Here is a 27,851-nt window from a genome sequence, read left to right as displayed (position 1 = left end):
ATTCTTCACCTTATGGCTCAAATATCTAAGGTGGATGTTAGTAACAAATAAAGGTTTTATATCATTATATAAATCATTAAATCTTTATTATTATTATCATTATATCTGGCTATTTGGTTAGGAGTCATTTAAACAAAAAGGAAATGGCCCGGGCATTAGTCAAGAATTTACTAGTATTTTTTTGTTTCTTTATCTAAAATAAATCTTAGTCGGCAGACTTATATGCTATAATTTAATCTGTTTTCCAAGTTATAATGTTTCTTCCTCCAAAAAATAAGATGTTTTGTGCGTCACCATTTATGTCAAAACAAGTTTTATGAAGGTTTCATATTTACTATGTCTTATTTGTAGCTCATTGGGATATCTCTCTAACCTAGATGTAAATAAACCCACGAGGTTTCAAGAATATTTGTAGCATGACATAGTAGTGCCATGGTTTTAATTAAAGAAATTGAGTTGGCTTTAAAGCCTAAAGATACTGATGTTATTGAACCAGAGGAAGAAGATTTGGAAGGTAAATGCAGTCAATTATTTTGAGATACTTAATAATTTGCTTTGAATGATGCTCAGGGACCTTTTATGTTTTTTTATAATTTACTTTTTTTTTTCTAGTGATAGCTAAATCGCATTTCATTCAGGATGAAGGTAATGAAGAAATATCCCCTGGTGCCATACGAAAACATGTGGAAGCTGATATGCGGGTGGCTTATCCTGGACAACCCACTTCCAGAAAACGTGTTTTTAAAAGTTTTTTAAAAGAAAAAGTAAGCCCACATCTCTCCACGACAAATGAATCGGATTATGATGAAGCAAGTGATAAGGAAGACTCAGATTTAAGTGATCAAGATGATAACATTCATGGAAGTGAGGATGAGGTTGACAGCAATGATGATGAGGTTGACGTTGAAGATGAGGTTGATAGCAATGATGATAAGGTTGACGTTGAAGATGAGGTTGATAGCAATGATGATGAGGTTGACGTTGAAGATGAGGTTGATAGCAATGATAATGATGATGATGAAGACAGTGTGGATGGAGATGACTCTAGTGATTACGGAGGATCTATTACGGGCTTTGAGGATTCAAAAGTGTAAGTAATATTATTTTTTATTGTATTATATTTTTTAGCCTTGATAAAGCACTGCAACATGGGGCAAAACATTGGCTTATAGCAAATCTTTTTACTACTATTTGAGTTTTTCTTTTACCGCACCAGGACCATCTTCCTTTTATTAGCTCACCAAGTCAGTCATCAATCTTTCCGTGAGCAATGTTGTTAAAAGTGGACATTTGGTGGTGAAACTCTTATTTAATTTTTGTTGACCTAGTAAAAATGATTAAGCTGCTTTTATGTATCTAAAATATGCAATTACAACCCTTAAAATTAAATTTTATGTGATCCTGTTTTTTTTTTTTAATAATCCAGTTGTAATTTTTAATTTATATTGGTGATTTACTGAAATATTAGATCATCTGACTAAAAGAGATTTGGATGTATTCTGTAGACTGGGGCAACTTGGTGATTATCATACTAACTTAAGGACAGTATATTGGGAAAGGATTAGGAAAAGTAACCCCAGTTTACTGTACTATCTTTGGATAACATCCAATTCAAGATAACATTAAAAATCTTCTTTTTTTTTTTTTTTTGTCAGGTATGATACTATTAAATCTAAGCAGCGTTTAGATAAATATGGTTTTTGTGACATGTTTCCTCACAGTACAATGCCCTGAGTGAGACTAGTAGGATTCATTTTATCATTTAATTTTTTTATTAACCTGTCCAACCTATTTTGAAATTTTACTAAACCAAATTTGAGGCTGTTTATTAGAGTCAACTATAAGAAATGTTATCAAATTCAGCTGCAGAGTTGAACTTCTGCATGTACATAATTTTTACCTTTGAGAAATATTTTTCTATAATTCTTCTTTTATTAATACTTTTTATCTTTTCAGTTCTGATGAAGAAGAGGAAGAGGAAGAATCAGAAGATGACTCAAAAGGTATTAACATCTTCTCAGCACAAGCAAGAGACATTAAAAGTGACATTGAAAAAGGAAGGTCGATTCGTAATCAGTTGAGTAAGTATTATATTCTTGTATTGTGACCTACAAATTTAAAGGTTAATTATTTATCCTGCTCTATTTAAATTTAAGTCAAGTTTAAAGTCTGAAATACCTATACCTGTCCATCAACCATCAAATTTTAGTTTCCTAAAGTTCAATCTTTGTTTCGTTATTTGTTCACCACATGAGAACAATATCATTACAAATAATGAAATTTATCGAAAGGATGACCTGATCTCTAATCACAGGAGTTATGATTGGTATTCACAAATTCATCTATCCATAACAAATCCAAATTAGCTCTCACCTTCAAGTTGTAGCAGTCTCTATCCACTTAGGCTCTAAATTTCCCTATTCTGTCATCTACCTCCCACAAGATCGGTCAATAGAGTCTCAACATCTGATAGATATGTTAAACCAGCTACTCCACCCACTTCTGTTCATTGGAGATCTTAATGGGCAATAACTCCTTATGGGGGTTGTAAGACACAAACTTAGTGAGGCAGAATGATAAAAAATTAAATTGATCTTTTTCTCTTGGCTGTTCGAGGCTCTATAGTGGTATAGAATGAACTGTTCTCTGGAGTTTTACCGAAGTGACCATTTTTCAATTCTTATAAAACTTTCAAATATAAATTCTTCATTTTGAATTAAACCCGGATAGATGTTAGATAGGGCTTATTGGTCTCCCCCTTTACACCCTGGCTTCTTCGCCTCCCATTCCTCTAAGAGAATTGAGTATTGAAGATGGAAGCGAAGTTATTATAAATACTGTCATGCTAGCAGCTAACGCTTTTAGGTTCTACTACAGCATCAATGACATCAACTGATGTATGGAATATAGTCCATAAAATCTTAAAAAATCTCTCTTACACCTGTTGCACTATATTAGTTAATGGACAATCATCAGACATTTCAGAATCTATTTCTAATGAATTTGCAAATTTTCTATCCTAAATTTCTTTTAAAAACATTGTAAATCATGGTACCAATGCTAAATCGAAAGAAATAGGACTTCAAAATAATGGTTGTGAGACAAGTTTACTATATAACCTCCATTTATGATGTGGAAACTTGTAGATGTTTAAATGCCATCAAAGGATCTTAACCTGGCCTAAATAACATCTACTAGGACATTATGAAAAATCTTCCACTTAGCCCTATAAATCAGCCCCTTGGTTTCTACAACTGTATATGGTTCATTAGGGAATTCACAATCACCTGGTGAGATTCGAGGGTAATCTGAATTTTAAAAAAGGGGAAAGATAAATGATAACCTAACAGTTACCACCCCATTTTTCTAACTAGTTGTCTAAGTAAAATCATATAATGGGTGGTAAAAAAGATACTGAAGTGGATAATAGAAAATAACAGCCAATTCAAGCTTTGTCAGTCTGGATTTCTTAAAGAACGACCCACAACAGATCATATTGTCACATTAGAGACAGAAGTCATATATGGTTTTATCAATAGACAACAAACGAATGCATTATATTTGGTATGAATATGGCATTCAATAGTATAAGCCATCTAGCCATCCATAAGAAATTAACTCTGATGGGAATCAGTGGACCAATTTATCGCTTCATATAAAATTTTCTTATTAATAATGAAAGTGATCTATCCCTATCTCAATGGTGTCACTCAGTGTTGTGTGATGAACGGTCTAGGGCTTAACTTACCAAGAGGCGTCAAATCTTTACTGTTTGAAGATGACTTGGCGATTGTTTATAGGTCTGAAAAGATCAATACTATTGTTCAAAATAAGTTATAAAAAGCTATCAACAGAATTAATCACTGGTCCTCATCTATAGGTTTACAAAATTCCACAGAGAAAACCTTAGTCAGCACTTTAATTGAAAGAGAATGCTGAGAATAATGCCCTTTCTCTCCCGAGCTAAACCTGGGAAATTTATTGATTTCTTATATTAATCACTACAAATTTCTAAACCTTATGTTTGATCATAAATTAGGTTGGGAACCACACATTACATCATTAAGGTTAGCCACAACCAAATAAATATTCTCCGGTTTCTTACTGTTCCACCATGTTAAAACCCTGTAGGACATAGGTTTGTGCTCAGCTGGATTTACAGGTCTTTTGTGTATGGCTCAGCTATTGCTGAAACCTTGCTAAACTCAATTCAGTACATCATACCAGAATCCTGATTGCAACCATTGCATTGAGAACCAGTCCCATTCTCAGCATTTGCTCTAAAGTAGAGGCTATTTCCCTTATTATTTAGGATACAAAAACTGGCCATAAATTATGTTTCCATATTATTTTAACAGAAAAAGCTGAAAGAGAGACACTCACCCTCTCCGAGGCACCGCTGTTCTTACTCCATCAGAACTCAGGAGGCCTCTTAAAATAAAAATATCAGAAATATGGCTGGTCATATTCAATGGAAGCTCTTCATATAAATTAAAGGAATTCAAACGATTGATAAAACATCTATTTCTGTCCAAAACTCAAATTACAAATTTTACACGATTGCAATTCTTCCCCTTAGTGTATACAAAGTCAATGTATCAGTAGATGACCATAGTTGTAATAGGGTGGTAACCTATAGATAGGGCCTCTCTCCCAACCTCCCATGTGTCAGATGGTAAAAAAAAAAATATATGTATATTTAGGTAGGTAAAAGTAAAACATAAAAAAATTACTTCAAATCATCTTACAAATACATAGTAAAAAAAAAAAAAAAAAAGTGTTTCCACAAAATGAATGATTTTCATTTCTTATTAATATAAACTATCATCTTACTGGAAAACATACAAATGTATTTAAATTAATTTTTAGGTGTAGTAAAAGTAGGGAAGAAAGTCTTTTCAACCATAATGAAACCACACAATGAAGCAGTATTATAGTTTATTTATCATTTGTTTCTTTTCTGACTGTAACTCTAACCCTCTTCTCTTTATGTATTATGAGTTTAATATGAAATTATCCAATTAACACCCCACATTCTTTTAAATATATATTACAAACAATATAGTCAATTTCAGTTTTATATTTTACAAATTTATGTTCACAAACACAGGGATCTGAATAAATATAAGCTATAAAGGGGAGTCAGATAGCCGAGTTAAGGCAATTGCAATAGGTAATCAAAGTTAAGCAACATCGAGGTTGCTTGTTGGATGTTTTTATATGGTTAGTAGTTGGATGAGTGATCACCTAAAATGGGTGGCCACACTTTTCTACTCCCCCTTTCCCACAATTCATGGGACCCATCAGCCTATTTGAGGGAACTCACACAGACTGGACATAGGAGTGGCGACCTTACCCCTTATGCTATAATCACATGGTCTTCCAAGATGTACAACAGCCACCCAGAAGTGTGTTCTATGGACGATCCGCTCTAGGTAAAGAAATATAGATCCTGCTGACCCTGAACAATCTCGTGGATCTAGACTGAGTGGTCACTGATGATACTGCTGAAAGGAACTGATTATGGTAGTATTTACTGAGGAAACATATATAATTTAATCTTGGATGTTTGTAAATTTCAGCTATTTGGGAAAAACTAATCGAATGTCGAATCAAATTGCAACCTGGATTAATCAATACAAATAAGTTATACCAATGTGAAGCTTTAAAAGAGTTTAAAAAACATTTAAATGCAGAAGAGGAAGAAATTGTATCTGAAACTTATTCAGTTTTAAGCAATTTAATGAAAGGACTACTTGAACTTCAGGTATTATATTTTTTAATGAAAGGCTTGATAATGATTTATTCTGTATGTATGCATTTAATGTCTTATTCTGTATTTTAGGATGTAACATTGAATGCAGCTCCTGAATATAGAGAAATAAAGTAAGCATGAAGCATATTGACATCAATCTTTCATAGAATTATTGAGTTATTGATATTAAATTTGGATAATTTTTTCAGAAATTTGAAAAGAAAAAATGATCTTTCCACTGATGAAAAACCAGAAGAAAAGAAAAAAAGAAGTGAGGATTTCCTACAAGTAATTCATGAAGACTTCAAACCATTTAAGGATACTGTAATTCAGAAATGGAATGAAAAAACCAAGTTATCTTATGGAAGAATGAGTAAATCAGATTTTTCAGCATTTGATCAACCAACATTAAAACAAATAGAAGAAATTTTATTAGACCGCCCAAGACTTTTGAAAAGGACACAAATCAAAAGATCAGACTATCAAATCCTTGGTAAAAGTAAAGCAGTGCCTGATGAAGTTTCAAATGAGGTATGTTCATCTTTTCAGTTTTGATTTTGAATATATTTACTTTGATACTGGTACTTAAAATAACTATTAATCTCTTTTATATTTTTGTTTTTGTTTTCATGAAATATTTTAAATTTTCCGAAGTTTTTTTTTTTTTAATTTTCAACTTTATGATCTGGAAATAAATTTCTTTATAACTTCCCAATTTAAAAAAAAAATATTTTAATAAAAAAATTAATCAACTTTTAGCAATGTTCATTTTAAGTAGAACATGACACATTACTTTAAAAAAAAATTCAAAGAAGTTTTTGTAAATTATGTGTCATAATTAACAAGAGCAAGTTGGAGAACGAATGAGAAAAAAATAATTTAGTATATACAATTCAATTAAATCAATCTAACTTAAGTAACAGTGTATCCTATAAAGAATAAGGTGTGTTATACATGATGAACACAATTTTTTTTTTCTTGGTTTACACCTAAAAAAATATAAATTATAGATCTCTGTGATTATAATAATAGTAATAAAATATTTTTCATTTCATTAATGGGTTTTGTTCTTGAATAAACTTTGTTTTCTAATAGATGAGGTATGTTCCGAAAGTAAGATTACCGTTGGGCTATTTTGTTATATGAATTTTTTTTACAAAAGTTGGCAACACTGAAGAGTGGTGGGGAGTCTCCTCAACGCAATGAGGGCCAGAGGCCCATGTCAGTGCCAAAATGTTTTTCATAGTATCTGTTTCTGTTAAGTATGCCAATAAGAAATTTTAATAAGTGTGTGCTGTGCGCTATCATATGATTCCTTACAACTCATGGCCATTGCTATCAAGGTGCTTTTAACTCATTTGTTTGGATGTGTTGAACCACCCTGCTTACTCCCCTGACTTGGCTCCTTCAGGTTTGCATCTTTTCACTTTGTTGAAGACTTACTTGTTTGGAAAATTTTGAACAGATGAAAATGTGAACGAAATAGATGACAGGACAGTTCTATGAGGTGGGCATCAAAAAGCTTGTGCACGACTTTCAACCTGCATAGAATTGGAAGGCAATTACGTGGAAAAATAAGTAACATATACCTTCAATATTCTGATTTTTTTTTTCTAATACAAAAAATTGAGTACTCTTACTTTCAGAACATGCCTCATAGATGGTAAAATGATCATGTATTTATCAAGATTCCTTCCTGGTTTTTGTCCCTTAATATAAGATAAGTAGAATTTGTATTTTTTTTATTTTGTCTTTGGTATGTAATTCTTATGAATATTACTACACGACAGTCCCACGGTCTATGTCAATTTATTTTATATTTTTTCAATTGTATCTAATTTTTATCTTCTCGTTGTATCTAGTTAGTGGACATTAAGGATCTAAAGGTTTATATAGTTTATTTTAATAACATCCCCTATACAGATATTGTCTACGTCATAATTTTGGTTTTCTATTTATTTTAAATTGTGATATTTTCCATCAGAATCTTGATTTTAATTTTTTTAAATCTGTCCACTATAAACTCAAAGTATGTCCAATCGATTTTCTGACTTTTTACAATGCTCTTTTGATCAGTCTCATTTTCATTGGTTGGTTTTTCTATGAAACTTTATTACTTATAACAATCTGATCTTTTATAACACTCTGAATTATTTTTTTACTAATTTACATTTATAACGCTCTGTTTTGTAAATATGAAACAAGTTGACTTGGAAGTTTTAAATGCATGAGTAGTTGGAAACAAGTCTTTATTGATTCCACCAATGGAATTGTAAACAATTTTCCACTGTTTGGATTAATGTTTTTATGAACTGAAAGCTTGTCTTTCTGTAGATTTTTTTCTAAAGTTCCAACAATTGTTCCATTGTTGTTTGGACTAAGTGTTTCTACTTTTTAATTAAAAGCTTGTTAGTTTGACTAACAATGTTTACAATTTTTCCCACAGTTCCTTAGTTTTCACGTTCTAGAAAACAGTTAACATAAATCTCTTTCTATAATAAAAAAGATGTATTCAATTGATTAAAATCTAATTTAAATATATAAAAATATATTGCCATAATTATTTATCATGAAGTATAGAATGATGTAGATAACAAAGAATAGGAAGAAAATAAAACCGAATCTGTCAACAGATGTTCTGAACGCGTTATTAACAATTCGCAATTTTTCATGTTGTTCCAGTTGTTCAAATAGAGGTAACTTACAATAACTTTATATCAGCATTATTCTCTTGAGAAATTAAATTTTCTAAAGATTAGTTAACAGTTTATCAAACCAGCCTTAAAATGCCAAGAACTTCAATTCAGTTATACCAAGTCTGTCATTGATAATCGGAGACTCATTCAGATTTTTTTTTCCTTTTTAATTATTGTTCTCAAATGAGATTTAGTCCATTAACTGTTTCATGAATTCATAAAATTATAAGTATAAATGATTGCAACAACAAAAGTGTTCAAGACATTTTATTGAATAGTTAATTACCAGCTTATTTCACGATTAACGTGATATTTAGTCCCTTGGACACTTTAGTTATGTTACTTAAGTTTATTAATTTAATAGTTCTAATTGAAGAGTTATTTTAGTAATGTATCTACATTTTCAGACTTCTAAAACAAGAGACATTCAAGAATGTGATCCAGAAATATTTGATGATGATGATTTTTATCATAAGCTGTTACGTGATTTTATTGAAAATAAAACATCTGATGCATCTGAATTCTCGAAAAGGGGAAAGTAAGTTATTTTATTTATTTTTTTATTGTCAGAATACTTCTTTAATCGTGATGATAATTCAATAAAACTTTAATAATTACATTTAGTGATGACTGTTTTCCGTGGTTTCACTTGCATCAAATTTGGAGTATATATGCATGATGAGTATGTGACTAGTGTGTCTGATTAAGTTATTAATATCTGTGGGGTAATTACTTAATAATTAATATGTCTGTGTATAACTTACTTATATTTATGTGGGAAAACAATGACCCATTATTAAAAAAAAAAATTTCATGTTTGATGGATTTACACTGAGTTATCATTAAGGTCATCAGGTCTTTAATAAGCATAGTATATTTAAAACAATGTAAAGAAAACTTACAGCACTTTAGCATAAATGATGTTTTTTTGGTTTTACTCCTCGTGGAATATAGGTCTTAAGTGGTAAAACAGTCTCATCTTAAGTTGACTTCAATTTGCTTTATGGTTTGTCCTTGTACTTATTATTTATAATGGTTGCAAAAGACATCTTTATGGGAAGTTATTCTTCTAAATTATATATAGTTTTCCAGATTGATTGGAATTTATGTTTACTGTCCTATTCCTATCGGTTGTAGTATGATATCAAGCCTTAAGTTTTCCTCGATAAACAATCTTTTAACACAAAATAAACATTGTCTACATATATAACTCAGCACTATAAATCCCTTTTTCCAACTCTCAAGAGCTAAGGATTTTGAGTAATGAGATGTAAAAAAAAAATTTTTTCTAAAGAAGTAGCAAATCCTAAATTCGATTTGTAAATTCTTACTATAGTTTTGCTAGAAGTGATTGTAAAATAAAAATTATTTCAAAATTCTGATGGTGGTAAGTCTGTAAAATTTGAAAGAATTGGATACTAAGGATTTTGTGGACTTAATCAGGACATTCCTACTGAATGTTCTGACCCTGTATTTTAAAGCCATGAAATGTACAATTTTCGAAGTAGGAATTAAGCACAAGTCTATTCTAATTCTAATGACAGCCTCCTCAACTCATTTGTTGCCATGGGATGCTAATCATAACAGTGTTTTACCTTCTGTCAAGAGTCACTTTAAATTATCGTAACTTAATGCTAACATTATTATTTTAAAAATACAAATTTCTTAAATATTCATAAATAAATCAATGAAATGAATCCTTAAGAATCCAGTGATAGCAAAACTTAACAATAAATAAATGTTCGATTTATTCTGTTTCATATAATTAGGTGACCAAAGTCCAATCCAAGTGTTTGCTCTAAGACTTTTCTCATTTGCATCACCCTAATAGGTGATGCAGATGAGCCCCATACACCAACTGATATTTTAGAGGAGATAAGTCATCAGCAGGTTTTAAATCTACCAGTAATCCAGTTCTATTTGTGTATGTATGAAATAAATCTGCCGATTTTTCAGAGTAAACCCTCTATACCAAAATGTTTGTTCTTGTTTAAATGTTAATAAAGACATGTCATGGCTTTAAGTATTGTATATAGATCACTGTATTGAGCTTGACTGTGGCCCGGACTCTACTACATATCCATCACAGATGCCCTGCCTCAAACAAGTTTTCCACTAATGTTCTAGCAACAAATAGGTTTCAATGAAAAAGCTGTGGCCTGTTTATATTATTCATTTTTGTATGGCCAACAATTAGGTTTCAGAGCGTACAATATTGTGTGCTGGGATTAGTTTACAGACAAGAGAATCTTATTGCATAATTACTAGACTGAAGGTAGTTCTCTAGTGTGGCAAGCTAATTATTTAGTGATGTGTTACTACAACATAGTTATTAAAAAGTTTGTAGCTTCGTCAATTGTTTTTTTAATATATTTTTTCACTAATTTGAATGTATTATATAGATGTTTATTGTTCTCATAAGAGTATAGTAGTTAATCTTTGTATGACAATAGCAATTCATTTTGCTTTATAATTCACTTATGTCTGTTACTTTTACAGTTTTAAATGTTGTACTCATTTTCATTTTACCACTTTTGAGTAACAAGTATTTAAAAAGGAATTCCACGCCTTCTAGAATTAGGTGTATGAATTGGGGCAAGGAGTAGCTTTGACATTATTTGTATTTATCATGTCAAAGCTACTCCTTGCTCTAATTACTACATCAAATCTTCATTACCAGACTCTCAGGTATGTATTTATTGTAATCATATCATTTGATGGTATAATTATTTTGCTTGTTTTCATCTCTTTTATGACCTGGATTTGAATATATAAGAAAACTATTGGGTCAGAAGTCCTATGATCATAGTCTTCCTGGTTTCCTGGTCTTTTGCTTAAAGACTTAAGTCTTTAAAATCTTGAGACATGTGTCCCCTGCGTGGAGTCAGTATCTCTCGCACAGGGAGAAGAGCAGGTTGACGACTATTTAGAGGTTGGCTTTGCTGCAAGTCACTCGAGCATACAGAATAGTGTCTCATGAGGTGGTACAGGTGTTAGGAGAGGGAGTACCTAATGATCATCAGTTCACACCTAGAATCAACGTGGGTCCTCCCTGACTACTGGATATCACAGGGCATCGGGGTTTCTGAGCTAAGCTTGCTGCACATGGCTTGAACATTGATCCTCTATGCCCAAGTTATCGGGTGCCGGAGATGCCTAGCATGCTACGCTGTACTCGCCTATACTGTCTATGAGGCACCGAGAGCCTGGATGATGAGGGAGACACGGCTCTACATTCTGACAGAGAGAAATCTCCCTGCTGATGTCAAAGGAAAACTACCTGTATTACAAGAACATGGTGTATGGGTGGAAGGAAGCTGTTGGCTCAACTCACTTCTCCCTGACTGAGACCTGAAGGTGCACCAGCAAGGCCTCCAGACGAGACAGAAGGGGATAATTTGAAGAAGAGCAAGCTATGTGCACAGCTGAAGTAAATTATCTAAATTGTTTTCGTTGCAGCAATGGGTTGTAACCTACTGCTGTGAACATCCTTATTAACAGGCAGGTTAGGGTTATAAATAAGTAATAATGAAAATGCTCAAACATGTGCAATCAATCTTTTTGATGAATAAGTTTGAGCATGTGTATGGTAATTTTACACAAGCCATGATTCTGCTGTATTTGTGTAAGTTTTCATTTTTTTTATCTAGTTTGGAAAGAAGCCACCTTTGTTATTACCTTATTAAGACTTTTCAAATCAGAACATGTAGAGTTTATGTTTATGATTTTCAGTTAGTAGAGTTAGACCATTTAATTACAATTACTATAATAGTTGGAATTAGGGGGACCCAACTATTTTTTGCATTTGTAGTATTCCGTAGTTTTGTGCACCACTCAAACTACTTTTGAGTTGTCACAATAATTGCAGTCGGCAAACTAACAAATTTGTAGTTTTGATTTGTAGTTGAACCGCTATTTGTCTAAATCTAGAAAAAAAACTTATTCATATTTATATTCATATGAACAAATAAAAGTTATAATCATTACTCATAAGCATATACGAGTTCCAAATTTAAATATAATTAATATTTGTAAATAGTTTTATCATATATTGTTTTTCACTAGTTATTGCGAAAACAATATCCCCAACTCTGAACCTTAGAAATCCATCTGCCTCCCTTGACACTCAGTATGGTCCAGGAAAATGATATATTCCTTGACACTCAGTATGGTCCAGGAAAATAATATATTATCATTTAAACTTTTTGAATAGATAAAAAAAAATTCACGAAAATTAAGTAGTTTTTTATTTCATGCATCAAACTTACAACACGTTAAGACCCTCGGGGAGCGACGGTCCTGTATCACTTTTGAAATATTAGCTTAAAACGGGAAGAGGAAACTTTAAGATAGTTTAATAGAGGAATATTTAAAAAAAAAAAAGCGCCTGAAATTGAAAAACAGCATGAAACCCTCCATGGGCCTTACTTATCTGGCTTTTTAAATAGACAATTATAGCAAGTAGGTGTGTCGATGTACGACATATCACAATCTCACAAGATGAGATCATAACACAAAAAAAGGCAATCCTTCCCCGCCCCGCTAAGATCCCGACGGTCCTATAGAACTTTTGAAATATTAGCTTAAAACGGGAACAGGAAACTTTAAGATAGTTTAATAGAGGAATATTTAAAAAGTGCCTGAAATTGAAAATAAAACCCAATTAATCATGCACTATTTCTTGGAAAATGTTGCTAATAAAACTACCATTTGAACATTATCTGTGTACAATGTGTAATAAAAATATTTGTCTATTTAAAATATTATCAATCTATTTATAAATATATAATTACTAGTAACATGTCTAGGTAGATAGAAAATGAGGATAAATTAAGTTTTTTGAAATTACATGTAAATAAGCTGAATAAGTAACCTTATCACCTGAGATAGATAACATATATTTTAAAAATATAAATGTTACCATGTAATACCATTTGGCATAATATCTGTCTTATTAGCTATTGTACCATATTGGGTTGATAAGTCAGTTTTTATTTTATTGTTTAAAGAAATCATTTGCTACCTCTACTATGTTTCTTTCGAATGGTATTTTGTTAACTTATTATATTCCAATTTCAGGCAATGGTTGGAGTTACAGAAGCTTAGAAGTCGGATGAAGGCGAAAGTAGACACAAGGGCATCAAAAGGAAGGAAAATAAGGTTCACCGTTCACAATAAAATGGTCAACTTCATGGCACCTGTACCGTCGTTTTCTTGGAGTGATGAAGCCAAGAATGAACTTTTCAAATCTCTTTTTGGACAAGCTCTTAAACAAAAAGGTTAAAATGTTGCAATTGAAATATATCTATATTTAATTAAAGGCATCTATAATTATATAATACCTATGTATATCTTTAAAAACAAATAGAGTATATTTATTAATTCTTTTCTCCATTACTTTGAGGACTAACATGGTATTGGGTAAACAAACCATTTATAATTTAAAATATTATATTATTAATGTTCTTTAGTTGAAAACTATAGTGGTTTGTTGCAGGTTTAGAATAAGTGAATGTTCTAGATAATTCATAACATTTTTATTATAATTATGTTTTATAAAATAAAATTTAGTGTTTTCAAGTTCTGAAAAGTCAGTTTTTATTCCTCTCATACTTTAAGTTTGAGAAATAATGGAGCTCTGAAATGTACTTTTAAAAGCCTCATAATAGTGGCAATGTCTTAAAATTACTGTCTGGGGAGTTGTTTTTAAAAAAAATTTCTATCTGTTGCTTCACCTGCTAATTTAAAATTGTGTTACTGTTTCCGCACATTAATTTTAGTTGTTTGTATTGAAAGAATGAATTTTTTTTCCCCTTAATATATTGCACACTAAATAAAAATGTAATCAATGTATTACTTTTAATTGTATTGATTATACATTAATATAATGCAAAATATAATTTTGTAAATATGGTTATTCAACTACACTGTTTGTAATAAGAAATGAACTGCACTGCTGTTTATAACAAAAGGCTATCTGCAGGGTAATATGTCTAAAACAGTTAGTCGACTTTAAGGCCTCTTAACAACAGTGCTTGTTATATTATCTATATCACATAGTGTCTGCATACTATTACCTACTTCAAGGGAATTGAGATCTACAACTGTGATAAATGATAAAGTGTTGTGTGCGAACACAAGGTGTAGGGGGAACTAATTGGCTTATAGATTTGGCCTTTCTAGTGTCATACCCCCCTCCAGCCATCTGTCATCCCATATCACGTTGACTATGGTCACAGCATTTGAAATTCTATTGTATTAAAAACAAGAAAGAGACTATAAAAATAAGTTTTATTTAAAGCGGATACATGGATCAGCTTATAAAAATATGGTACATAATATTATTACAATATAAGTTAATATTAAACTTTTTGGTTTATAATAAGCAATTTATTAATAAGAAGCCCAAGGAGGAGTCATTGGTTGAGGATTTTGCAGGTACGCCATCACCACGGCAGAAATTGACAACCTACAAACAAACAAAAATATGCATTATCTCTCTTATCATTTTAGAGCAAGATCAAAATTATTGGAACTGGGTAGTAGTAAATCAAAATAAAAGATGATTGAGAAAAAATCACATTATGACTAAAGCCAATGTTTTTAATTTTATACAAGAAAACAAGATGTGAATAATGGGTTGCAATAATGTATGTTACAATTTTCAGATTGTGCAAGATAGTTCAAATAAACTCTTAATTTGTTTTATAATTGATGTTCTTTGTGTCAGATAACAGCATTATGCTAGTATTTCCAGCAGTATTATTACTGAGTGATCAATTATATTGTTGTTTAATTAGTATTTAATTAATAAGAGTTGATGTAATGAAACAAAAAACAATGTTGTAAAAAATTGTAACATATTTTTCCAACCCATTTCTAGCTCATTGATCAACCTGTGCTAGTTGTACAGATCCTGTGCAGCAACCATCCAGTTATCACTAAGTAGGGTCCTAGCATCATGTAAAACTCAGTTCTTCCAAATCTTCTCATTACACATGCAAAACCTTTTCCATGGTTTTCCTAGAGATAAAGAGTCCATTGTAGGTAAGTATGTTAAGGAGTAAAATTAGCAACCTCGAAACACTAGTCACATGAGGGTTTTATCAATTAATATTTTTGTAGTCATGTTCATCATGCTACACCAGAGAAAACTTCTGAGACCAAAGAAACATCAATTGGATTTCATAGTTCCAGTTTTGATCATAGCTGTTATATTACTTCATTTCTTCCCCATCCAGGTATTCACCTTAATAGTTGAGGTTTGAAATGATTGTTACTCTTGTGGTTTCCAGCAGTTCCTCAAAATGCTCTTTCAAACATTCCAAAAAATTTTTCTTCAGTAAGAATTTTCCCATCCTTGCTTTTACAGATACTCAATGTCGGCTTGAATGGTCTTCATCCCACAGTACAGGTTTCCCTACAAGTATTTTCTAATTTATACCTGTCTGATGCAACCTGTGATTCAAACATAATAAATAATGAACTTTATGTTGATACAATATTAAAAAATGTGGGTGTTAATCATCTAACACTCATATGATTTAAGACAACATAGACAATATTTTATCCTGTAGTTGAGTACTAAAACATTTATTTGATAAAGCCCAAAACTTCAGTCTAAACTAAGAAATTTATCTGAGAGAAGATTGAAGTCAATTCAACTGAAAATTAAATTCCAAAATCTTATTGTTTTTTATATGCCTATGTTTGATGTAAACAGTAAACTTATAAATATATCATTAATAGAAATTTAGAAACTTACATAAAACTGCTGACAATCTGTTTGGTTTCATCATTTACCCTAGAATTTGCAAAACTGATACAAGAACAGTAAAGAGCTACCCAAGCACACCATTTTAACTAAAACAAAGAAATGAATAATAAAACTGAATAAATATTTTGTCATAGGATAATATTAATTATAAATTTTCTATAAAGGAAATGTTAGGTTAAAAAAAACTAGGAGTTCTAAAAGTAATGAAATCATAATGATTAATAAGGGTCGGCAGGATATCATGCTATCATTAACAAAAATAATGCAGTAAGAGGTATAACAGATTAGCTATAAAACAGAATGAGGAAAACCAGAAACATTTTGGTGGATAGGAGAATAAATACAACATAAAACTAGGAGTCATACACACTTTTAGGTTTAGGATTCATTATATAAAAAAAGGGGGAAGGTACCTCAATCAATAGGTATGTTCAAACAAACAGTTGGAAAATAAGGTGATTCGGTTTTACCATTAGGTTTTTGAATGGAAAAATACATACTGAATGGCCACAAGCTTTCTGATGTTTTTTGGAACATGCCTAATATTTGCAAAAATTCTTAAAATTGTAGCTTTTCATAAGTGTTACGCTATCTTAGTGAGAAGCTGTATGTTACAATGTTAAATTGCCATGAATTATGACCAACAGTATTATTGGACAAGAAGTAGACTTCCGCTCACTAAAGAGATAAACAAGTCCTCAATGGATCATTTTCAGTTAAGGTTTGGTGTATAATTTCGCAGTCTAATTAAAAATCACTGATTAGAGTGAGGTTATAAACTACAACAATGAAAGGGCATTTTTCTCATGTGGATCAGGCATGTTCCAGTGACACTTCTGAATCAATATTCTTAAAATAAGTAATAATTATTAATTAAATTAAAAAAAAATTCCAGCTTACTCTCATCATTAATCCACACATACTAAATATCATTCCAAGTATATTCATGTAATCTGGAGTAAGATCTTCTGCTGTAGCATTATTTGGGTTTGCCACAGGAGGTTTGTACCTAAATAATAATATATGGTTGGTAAATGAAGAGATTTCGTGATAAGTTTAATTAAACAAGCTTAATAATGAAATGTCAATTTTACTCCTTAATGAAACAAAAAATAAAAGATGGAACTAACTAAACTTTAAATTTAAAGTCTTAGATGATTTTCACAATCGAACTTGGTAATTCAATTTAATTACATTTACTTCTACGGTTATAGCCATTTCATAGGTCGTTTTCAAAACTAAAATTCCATGTGATAAACTCAATTTCTTACCTGTGCTCCCTATCAGGACGTCTAGGATCATTCGCATGATTAGAAGCATGCATTATGAAAAAAATAAATTCGAAAACAGCAATGATAACCAAAAGGAGAATAATAAACTTAAGGAGGTTCCTTTGAAGTTACTTCTGTTCCATAGAGCATAGGGTTAACTCTTTGACCACCAGCGAAGGAAAGTTGCGTACTAGATTACAATAAAGATTATAGCTGTGAAAATATTTCTACTTTAGATTTTTTTCTTCGTTAAGGAGATGAACTCATTTCTGATTTAGAAACTATAGGCGGAAAGATATGATAGTTTTATCAATTAATACTGTTAATTAGGTAATTCGTTAATTATATCCCTAAATAATAATCTAATTGTTTTATTTTTTCTAGAGAAGAAGAAATTAAATGATTTTTTTACTGAAAGCTCATCGGATATCATTGAATATATATTAGGTTTAGAATTCTTTAATTAAGCATGTACTGTTTAAGGGACAATAGACACGTCTAATTAATTTTATAATATACATCCATTATTTGTTTTGTTAAATTACATATCGATCCTGTAACAATATGAGTGATTCTATTAAATTTTATAAAAATTTGTCAGGTGAAAATACCCTTATGTTGAGATAATACCTTCAATCATGATAAAAATGGTGTACGTTCTAAAATTTATGATTTTATCTACTTCATTAAAGTTGTTTATTTTTTCAATACCGTTCTTATCGTGTAAAACTCTGGAAACAAATTGATTATTTTTAAGAAGTAATAATTTACAAAGATTGACAAGCATGTAAATGTCTATAAAAGTTTTAATTATAAAAATATTTTTTTATTTAATTAGAATTTTTTTCCTATGCTTTGGATATACTAACTTTTATATTATTTTTTTTCTATATAAGTGCTCAAAATATGAGCGGATGAGACATCTAATCGGTTGGCATTTTGAAATATTTTTTTTTTATCAACAATCAATTATGTACTAATAGAATCATAACATATATGATCTTTAAAATGTCCTTTTGTTGTCATATGGGCATTTGAGGTAAGTAGGCTGAGCATGCTGAAGGAGGGTCTTACAATAGTACCGGTATAGCCAGGGAGTAATTTTGAAACATAATAGATTTTTGGATTATCTGGAACTGTACAATTTCAAATATTGAGAGTATTTTTTTAATTTGCTCAGTTGCAAGTGTTTATAAACCAATGAAACCCGCATGTCTTCTTCCACAGATTCTAAATTCACGAAATGAAATCTGTATTATCGATATGATAAACATTTTTTATAAGTTTTTTTTTTCAAGGACAGAATACGCTTCAATTCCAGCTCAATTTGATGATTGTAAATAAAAGAAATGATTGCTTCCACAGATAATTAATTAAATTAAATGATAATTTGAAAATTACGGTACCAAGCATGCAACTTAAATTGTGACGGAACCTAAATTTAGTGGCGGTCCGGGAGGGAAGGTCGAACAGGTCAAGGAGTGTTTCCTAAACATCAGTATACACTGTTTCAAAAAGTTACCTTTACCCATTTGTATATGGACGGACTTTACTCGATGTAAAACTCGTTCACAGAAATTAGTCTGTGATAAGAATACACACTGAGCCGTATCTTGTGATTACTTTTAATCACAATTTTTTTATAAATTTACATTCTACTATGTTTCAACTTTCTAAAGAAGAAGAAACGTTTTTCGCACCTAAGGCACTCCCATTTTTCCTAAAAGGGAAATGATTAAAAAACAGGAATTGGACAACCTTGTAAGTAGCGATTTTCGGGTTTGACATTTGCTGTTTTCTATTAGAACAAATAGAAACTTAATTTTCTCAAGGTAGTATATACAGAACATTAATATATATATACATAACGTTAATAGATTAGAAAAAAATTAAACTAACTAAATTATATTAGGTTCCATGCATTGAACAGCAAACTTGCTCGTAGTTTCAGGATAGACCCTACATGAAATGATAAGTTAGCCTAAGAACAACAGTAGGTATTTGCGAATGAGGTCAGTAAATATGAAACAATGATGAAATATTATATATTTCAATACTAATTATTTAGTTACAAAGAATTAGATAGGTGAGTGCCTGTTAACATTTCTGTTTAGTGAATCTTGCTGGATCGCATGAAGGTGATTTGTCCATCCTAACAGATCGACAAGCCTCACACAGCCATCTTCACAGTCGCCTTGCCAAAAGACATCCTTCGCGATGCTAGTGTTAAATTCGAAGTCTAAGGATCTGCTCAGGGGTGTCCCATTGATAACCAACCTCGGGCACTTCTTATCAACCAAGAACGGCATTGAAGCAATTGGTTCGTCACTAAGAGATGAGCCCAAAATTATCAGGAGGTCACACTTCTTCATGTCCTGGGCCATGTTGTGACAGAACAACTGCGGGAGTGCTTCCCCATAAAAGAATATTTTTGGCTTAATAATACCTCCGCAGTCACATTTCGGAGTTTGGCCCATGTCTAATTTACGCTTGACCCAGCGGGCCGAAGATTCATCCTTACACAGGAGACAACTGAACCTAAAATAAGTACGAATTAATTATTACCTTAAAGATTAATATCATGATATTAATCTTGATGATAAAGATCATGCAATAATTAGGATACTAAATTACTAGAAGATCGTTGACAGACTTAGTGTAATTAATAAAAGGAAGATGGTTCGGGTGCGATCAAATTCTGGCCATTATTTCGGTTTCTTTCATTTTGAAAGCCCTGATGAAGCCTTGCAAAGTAAGGGAGAGGGGGAAATGTTGGCTCAAAATAAATAGTTTGTTTCCTATTTGGGTTATTTTAACCGCATCCAGACCATATTTATCATATCCTTATCATTAACATAGCAATACACGAGGCTTTGGCTCCTTTGGGAGGAATTGAGCTACTCGCAAATTCTGGAGATGTTAGAGCAACCAAATATTTCACAATAAGCTCAATAGTCTTTGTTCAACCAGTTCACCGGACGATAAAAATGAATTCTTAATTTATAATTATTAAAATAACGTTGTACTTATTGATTCCATTTTAGGTTTTATTTGTTCTACTCGAAAAGTCAGTCACTTTCAAAATATCTTTCTAAATGAGGACAGCTAAGCATGGAGAATTTGTTTAAAGAAAAAGTCGAGAGCTCCAAACGTGTCTTTTTAATACTAACTCAATTCACACACAAAATTTTAAAATCTTACGTTGCAGAGGATGTACAAACTTGAAAAAACACGAATAAAAATTTGGGAAAAAATTATAATAACTAGCATAGTAACGCGCTTATCTGCCAACCCAAAGGTTGCGAGTTCGTTCCCCGGCCCTACCCGGGATTTTTTCAAGCATATAATTATACAATACTCACTCACAGCCTCCCCCTAGGCATTTATGAGCCCGTTAGCCACAAAAAAAAGGGGTGGGAATGACGAACCTACCCTACAAAACCATCATGAAACGTGCGATGTATTTCCTAAGTACATCGTGCAAGGCCTTGGACCCTTCACGGTCTGTCGCGCCAATAATAATAATTATTCCAAATGTACCACCAATGCTGGAGAAGCCCAAATGCCGAGGAAAATATATATATTGTTATGCACTTCCTTTAAAAATAATATATTTTTGGAAGTGTTTAAAATATTTGCCCTGGCTAGTAGTCAGTTTTTTTTTCGGTTGACTACAGACCTTGTAGTTCTTGGACCACCAGAATCAGCCTTATCCATGCCTGCCTGTCTTGGGTTACTGCTTCAAGTTTGTTTCATACAGCTCTTTCGAATCTTTTTTGACGTGGTCTCTTGCCAACTATACTGGCATTGATTTTTGTGTTGTCAGTTCCTATAACACTAAATATTATTTTATTTATTATTAATGGAAATAAGTAACTATTAGTTTTTTAATCTAAATTGATTAAACCTTAAATTAAAAAACATCATTTATTTTTTTAAAATATTAAAAAAAAAATTGAAATCTGTACCGCTACAATCTATGAAGGGTCAAGGGTTCAGTACTTTGTAAAGGAGTACTGTTACTAGACCAACGGTTGTGCAAGGAGGTGATGGTCAGAATCACGCTCGACCGCCAGATTTTTACCCAATTAAGGGAACCCAGGGTGGACTCCAGGAGGGATCCAGAACCCACAGGAGTTTACTCACGCTATGGGTGTTGATGACCTCAGGGTTTTACGCCCTAAAGCCCCAGACAACAACAACAACAAGGAGTTGACTCACGGCTACAGTGTAACAAAAAACAATTTTCTGCCCAGCCGGATTAGAACTCGGGTCCTTGAAGTTGTACAAAATATTTTACTCTGTTCTTTCAAAGATTTCAGGAATAATTTCGTTCATATTTTAAAATATTACATAAATTATACATATTATCAATAAATTTATTAACGAATATGTTTTGAACGAACTTAAATAAATAATTGTAAGACGCTTTTCGACGTCAACGTATGACTACTCATACTGTTTACATCGGGTCCTGTCCGTGCATTACTCCAGGTATCCCAAATGTATGTTGAATATTATTCAATTAGTATGAAAAAAGGGGGGTTGAAAAGTGACACCTTTTGCAACATTGATGTATACTTTCTCAATTCAAGTATTAGTCATACTTAGCTAGTCATGTATGTAGTATGGTAGTAGGGGCAAGCCAGGTCCTATCTTGCTTGCCACGGTAGACATTATCCGGCGGCATCGCAGTAGCGGCGTCTTCGGGATGTTCCGGTGTCCGCAGCAATATTGGCATGGTTGTCATGTGTCATCCTTTTCGGCTATTTCCTGTCTGATATTTTTCATATTAGAGACTGACACACCGGATTCTATTTATAAATAATCTTTACCTATAAGCCTCCTACGAATCTTCTTATATTCGTAATAATTGAACATTTTTTATAGAAGCCTTCTTAGATCACTGTGAACCTCCTAAATACACAGGTTTTAACAATTAGAAGATACCCTACCTAAATTATCGGAAAATATATAAATACAGAGTAAAAATTAAACAAACCTATTAAATGTTCCATAAACTTGACCAAGTTTGTCTTCATTAACCCCAGCAAGCTTCTCCAGATCATCCGCATTCAGAGTATAATTTTTCAGAAGGACATTCTTCTTCTGCAGAAGAGTTATAAAATAATGACACAGAGTTGGTTTATAGTTGCCATTTAAATATGGATAAAGCATGTTGTAAAGCGCTCTGGGGTTCTTTCGGAAAGTTCTTATTTCGAAAATGGCGTGGGGATATGGTACGCTCTTAGGATCTATCGTATAGTACAGACCTGACCCTGGCGTCCTTACATCTGGTATACCACTATTGGTTGATACTCCTGCACCAGAAAGCACTACTATGCTTTTACATGGTTTTTCCGTAATATATTTAGCTATACCTTCTATAGTAGGTTCAGAGAGAAGCATTTCATTTCCTTTAGCATTCTTGTATTTCTTGAGTCTTATCGGTTTGATTTTAATTGATTCATCTGGATCTGATCCAACCACCAGCAGATCTTCAATCTCTTTATTAGCATCCATTCTTATTGACTGATTTTTATATACCACTTGATAAGAGGACTTTGACAATCATTATATTTGATTACAAACATATGGTCTGAAATATTAAATTGTCTTTATTATAAATATTTCAAATATTCAGATGAGCTAGTTAATTAAATTGTAGTTTGAAGTCATCTCGGAGCGTGTTGGATAAATATATTTTCAGGAAAAATGGTGAACCGATTATAAAAGGAAGTTATCATTTCAAAGAGATTTTTTACATTTTGTGCAGTTGTATCTTAAAATAATAGAAAATGCAATCAGTATTTTTAAGTTAATTAAAAACCAGAACACATGTCGCAATAATATCCGAGATAAGTGAGAACATGTTATTTGAAAGGTGAATACATTAAAAAAAATATCATACAAATCGGACCATCATTACTGGTTGCTAAGACACAGTTGCGATCTTAAGGATTAGAGAAGTTAATCGAATATTTTTTTATATAAAAGAGTAGATAGTTCGTTTTAAAAACTGTCAGCAACTAAATTGTAAAGTTGATATTAAGATAAAAACTTTAAAATGATTTACTTTGTTTCCTTAGAGTTACTGAGTTCAGGAAAAGGACTAAAATCGAATGGAATATTAAGATTTTTTAAACATTTCTACAGGTGCCGACATAAAGGAAATATTTGAATGGGAGGACGAAACTGTGTAAAATTATTACCGGTGACGTCAGAGGCACGCTCGGTGTCTCTTCCACAAGAGCTGGCCAGCAAGTCATGGTGGTAGGGGAAGCCAGACTTGGCTTGCATGCAGACAAAGATAATTCCAGACATTTGTACAGTTGCAACTTCTCGACTTTCCTTGGTACACTGCTAAGGGGGGCACTAAACATAAGACCCCTATGCCAGAATTTATACAAAAAATTGTGTACATCACAGAATAACTATTACATTACATTAGATGGAACACATATGGTCAAACATGAAGAAAGAGCTCAGACATCAGTTTCCAAGGTCATTGTAATCTGAGAGCCACCTTGGTCAAGCACCCTCCCTCTGCTATGGAGCAATAAAATTCTATTCTAGAAATGGAGAGGTAGGGGTAAAAAAAGGCATATATTTTCAGCATGGCTACATACTTGTACCATACCGTTTGTATCTTTATGTGCTGTTGAAACATTCCCAGCATTTAATCTAGAATAAGTAACAGCCAGGAATCTTGAAATTTAATACAGCAGAAAGGCCTTTGATGTCACAAAAAGCATATCAAGAATAAATCTAGGGTGCAAGGATACAAGGCGAAACCTAAATAAAATGGAATATACGGATGACTAATAAAGAGAGAAAATTATCATTTTATGGAAAATCCTAAGATCAGGAGAAATCGGGATGCTGACTAATAAGCAAGTATATATAAGCATTTGAACGATAGTAAGTAAATGTACAGTGATCAAAAAAAGTATTCATACACTATTTAGTTTTTAAATTAATATACTTAATTTTCGTAAAAAAAATATTAGTTTTTACTGTAAAACTCACTTTAAAAAATAATTGTTTTCATGAAAAAAAAGAAGATATTAATTAAAAATGTAATTATAATATTTTAAAAAAAAGTAATTCTGGGCCAAAAAAGTATTCAAACAATGAACATTGAGAACTTTTTAAGTAATCCTCAGGTAAAAACAATCCCAGGACTGGTTATGGATTAGTAGGTTCAAAGGGTAACTGATGGCTCTCACTAATAGCAATACATCAAGCCAGTTAAGATTTTTAAGCTCCCACAATAGGTCATAAAACATGTGAGTTCAGTTCCGTCATTAAAGATAGAATTGTTTCCTTATTCCAACAAGGTTTCAGTATTAGGGAGATTGATAAACGCTTTTAAACGGAGTCATTCTACCGATCAATATATAATAAAAAAGTTTATAAGTGGATCTACTGACAATATAAAATGCTTAGGACATCCTAAAATGATAACTACTAAGGAAGCCAGAAATATTGTACTAGTAGTTGCAAAATATCCAAAAATAAGTGTAAGGGAACTAGCAGAAGATTTAGAAACAACATCTGGCAAATCAGTTACATCCCAAACTATAAGAAATGTGCTTCATAAGGGAGGCTACAATGGAAGATCACTCAGGAAGAAGCTATTTATTATTGAGAAAAATCGGCTCAAGAGGTTGAATTTCGCAAGAGAAATCGCTAACAAGCCTTTGGAATTTCGGAAAAATGTTTTGTTCTTACACGAGAGCAAATTTAACATTTTTGGATCTGATGGAAAGAGATATGTGTGGAGAAAACCCAAACTGGCACTGGATCTAAAGAACATTGTTCCCACAGTTAAGCACGGAGGCAGTTCTGTCATGGTTTGGGGCTGCATGAGCTGTGCAGGGGTTGGAGACACACATAATCAATGGTATTATGAATGTAGACACATAGTGTTGCAATTTAAATAAAAGTGTTGCAAAATTAGGGATTGAACAAACTTATTTATTTCAACAAGTTAACGATCCCAAACACATCGCAAGAAAAACAAGTGAATGGTGATCGTGTAATACCTGTACGGTATTCCCTAAGCCTCCTCAGTCCTCTGATCTGAATCCAATTGAGAATTTATGGGCTTTATTGAAAAAAAAAGTTGACTTTTAAATGATCAAATAGACAAGAACTAATAGTTAAGTTGAAGACAGTGTGGAACAAAATCGGAAAGGAGGTGACTGAAAACCTGGTGGAGTCTTTGCCAAGAATGTGTCAGGTATAGTAAATGTCAAGGGACTTCACACAAAATATTAAGTTATGTACATATGTATTACTTATTTACAATTTTTTGATAATATTTAACTGTATGAATATTTTTTTGGCTCCAAAAAAACCGTGTTTTTTGAAATATATTTGTAATTTATGTCTTGTTTGTTTCAATTGAATATTTATTCTTCAAAGAAAGTTGCACTGTAAAAACTGTAACAGTGTTTGATGAAAATAAAAAATAAATGGTATATGAATACTTTTTTGATCACTGTATGTATGAGGCTGTTCTGGCTGAGGAAACAACCTTAGCAAACATGAGTCAGAAGCAGTACTGGTTTGAATCCAGGTTGAAGGAATCGTGGAAATCCCAAGGCATCAATCTTAGCTTTTCTACTCTGCTTAGAGTAGATTGATAACTACCCCATATGCTAGAAATGGCCAGGCAAGGGTTAAAAAGTACGTAAATATATTGAAATTTAAAATTAGATATACCAATTATTTGAATAATTTGTAAAGTATTAATAAAGACCAAACAATTAAGTTTTAATAATGATAAAATTGCAAGTTTTTTAAATGGAGCAGATGTCCAATGACGAATGCACTATCAACAGTAAAAACACCCTTAAAAAAAAAAAAAAGTGGTTATACAAGCTTTTCCGTATCATTAAATTATGCTGTATCAAAATTGTTAACAACTTTGGCACAGCAAAGGCCATATTATATTGAAGGAAAGAAGTAAAAGAATAGAAAATATCATATTGAAGGGAAGAAAGAATAACATCTAACAATTAATAAATTACACATAGAAAAAAATGAGAAACTTTAATAACATTTAATTTTATTCACAAATATACCAATACAGAAAATATTCTCCTCAAGATATATGCCACGCATCAATGATGTGTGATATAATTTATTAAGATCACATCAAAATAAAATTATTATAAGGTAATAAAACCTTATAAAGCTCTCAACATGACATAATTAATGCTTAAAAAAAAATGTTTGCTTTGTTAACACGATTTTTTGGTGAATCTACAACCTAGGTAAAAGAAGTTCCAACATATATTCTATTGCCTATGATCCACTTTTTTTTTGCTCACTTTTTGTTGAATTTTTCTAAAAAATTCATTTTATTAAAATTAAACTTAAATACAACTAGTGAATATAAAAGTGTATTGTGAGATCTTTCACATCTTTAGATGGGAATCTAAAAATAACACTAAAGAAACTGAACAAAAAATATATAGAAAATGCATTTATAAAGTAAAATTGCACAGATACATACAACTTTAATCTTTTCATGACTTAATAAATACCACAATTTAAATCACAATAGTTAGTATAAAAACATTACAATATACACAGTTATACATATATATTTAAAAACAAAACAAAAAAACTGAAGGAGTTCTTTGTAGAAAAAAACCTCAATTAGTAGCGATTAATATAAATCGCAATTGGAAATGTGCGAAAACAAATGCAATTAAGAAAATTAAAATACTTCTGATGCAATTCAGGTTTTCATCAGGTATTCATTCATATATAAATAATATTAAAAAAAAATAAATAATTTTTAAAAAGGAATTATATATGATCGGAAACAGGAGTAGATGGTAAAAATTGCAATATGGAACATTGTGGATCATGTCCCCAATGAAAAGCTGCATTCATGCTTCTAGGTCATAAACAAAAAGCACTTCACTTTTTCCTAGACCTGCATCTAATAATGTTTTCTGAGCTTCAGATTCACATTGAAGAATCCGTTTCGGAAAATTTGTCGCAATTTCAAAGCAATCAGGAGATGAAGGATGGCAGAACACATAGTTGTAAATATCCTAAAAAATAATAATAAATTCATGAAACAAAATAACATTAATGAAAAATTAAACTAGGAGAACTGTAAGAAGTAATTAGTACCACGGCCACTTTATATCTACACTAGTATCTTGTAAAGCTCTGATGAAGAAGGATTTCAAAATACTACAATTTCTACACAATTAAAAGACAAAAACATATTTATTTATTTTATGCCGACGTTTCGACCTGAGTTTCAGGTCTTCATCAGGGCTATAGAACAAAAGAGATAACAACAACATTTAGAGTATCATACA

The 27,851-nt window shown here is 31.7% G+C and overlaps 4 protein-coding genes across 4 annotated transcripts in view; 1 reads left to right on the top strand and 3 right to left on the bottom strand.

Annotated features, from left to right (window-relative positions):
• Positions 1-360: 360 nt before the first annotated feature.
• On the top strand, positions 361-13,771 carry LOC106685683 (protein AATF). The gene is made up of 8 exons (XM_014428494.3): positions 361-514; positions 613-1,090; positions 1,957-2,081; positions 5,583-5,767; positions 5,846-5,886; positions 5,965-6,286; positions 8,859-8,989; positions 13,531-13,771. The coding sequence occupies exons 1-8, from the start codon at positions 433-435 to the stop codon at positions 13,733-13,735; spliced, it is 1,569 nt and encodes a 522-aa protein (XP_014283980.1). The 5' UTR covers positions 361-432; the 3' UTR covers positions 13,736-13,771.
• Positions 13,772-14,725: 954 nt separating this feature from the next.
• On the bottom strand, positions 14,726-17,818 carry LOC106685711 (protein Asterix). Its single transcript, XM_014428531.3, has 4 exons — positions 17,500-17,818; positions 17,129-17,237; positions 16,217-16,314; positions 14,726-14,920 (listed from the first exon to the last, which is right to left on the bottom strand). Exons 1-4 carry the CDS (start codon positions 17,550-17,552, stop codon positions 14,845-14,847), a joined length of 336 nt encoding a protein of 111 aa, XP_014284017.1. The 5' UTR covers positions 17,553-17,818; the 3' UTR covers positions 14,726-14,844.
• Positions 17,819-19,520: 1,702 nt separating this feature from the next.
• On the bottom strand, positions 19,521-23,431 carry LOC106685690 (NAD-dependent protein deacetylase sirtuin-2). Its single transcript, XM_014428502.3, has 2 exons — positions 22,502-23,431; positions 19,521-20,037 (listed from the first exon to the last, which is right to left on the bottom strand). The coding sequence occupies exons 1-2, from the start codon at positions 23,020-23,022 to the stop codon at positions 19,578-19,580; spliced, it is 981 nt and encodes a 326-aa protein (XP_014283988.1). The 5' UTR covers positions 23,023-23,431; the 3' UTR covers positions 19,521-19,577.
• Positions 23,432-26,544: 3,113 nt separating this feature from the next.
• Positions 26,545-27,851, bottom strand: part of Faf2 (Fas-associated factor 2) — a 15,747-nt gene continuing 14,440 nt past the window's right edge. Inside the window, exon 9 of the mRNA XM_067048360.1 lies at positions 26,545-27,575. Coding sequence (XP_066904461.1) covers positions 27,408-27,575 — 168 coding nt within the window. The 3' untranslated portion in view covers positions 26,545-27,407. The remainder of the gene's footprint in view (positions 27,576-27,851) is intronic.

This window comes from Halyomorpha halys, unplaced genomic scaffold (genome assembly GCF_000696795.3).
Source record: "Halyomorpha halys isolate HHAL.00 unplaced genomic scaffold, Hhal_1.1 Scaffold725.1, whole genome shotgun sequence".
NCBI classification, from domain to species: Eukaryota; Metazoa; Arthropoda; class Insecta; order Hemiptera; family Pentatomidae; genus Halyomorpha; species Halyomorpha halys.
This window is presented reverse-complemented; position numbering and strand designations above follow the sequence as displayed.

Coding starts and splice junctions, on each gene's coding strand:
- LOC106685683 (XM_014428494.3), top strand. CDS start 433: ATGGTTTTAATTAAAGAAATTGAGTTGGCTTTAAAGCCTAAAGATACT. Junction 515..612: donor AGAGGAAGAAGATTTGGAAG/GTAAATGCAGTC, acceptor TTTTTTTTCTAG/TGATAGCTAAATCGCATTTC. Junction 5,887..5,964: donor CCTGAATATAGAGAAATAAA/GTAAGCATGAAG, acceptor TAATTTTTTCAG/AAATTTGAAAAGAAAAAATG.
- LOC106685711 (XM_014428531.3), bottom strand. CDS start 17,552: ATGCATGCTTCTAATCATGCGAATGATCCTAGACGTCCTGATAGGGAG. Junction 17,238..17,499: donor CGTCCTGATAGGGAGCACAG/GTAAGAAATTGA, acceptor ATTATTATTTAG/GTACAAACCTCCTGTGGCAA. Junction 16,315..17,128: donor TGTGTGGATTAATGATGAGA/GTAAGCTGGAAT, acceptor TCTTTGTTTTAG/TTAAAATGGTGTGCTTGGGT.
- LOC106685690 (XM_014428502.3), bottom strand. CDS start 23,022: ATGGATGCTAATAAAGAGATTGAAGATCTGCTGGTGGTTGGATCAGAT. Junction 20,038..22,501: donor GTTTATGGAACATTTAATAG/GTTTGTTTAATT, acceptor TACTTATTTTAG/GTTCAGTTGTCTCCTGTGTA.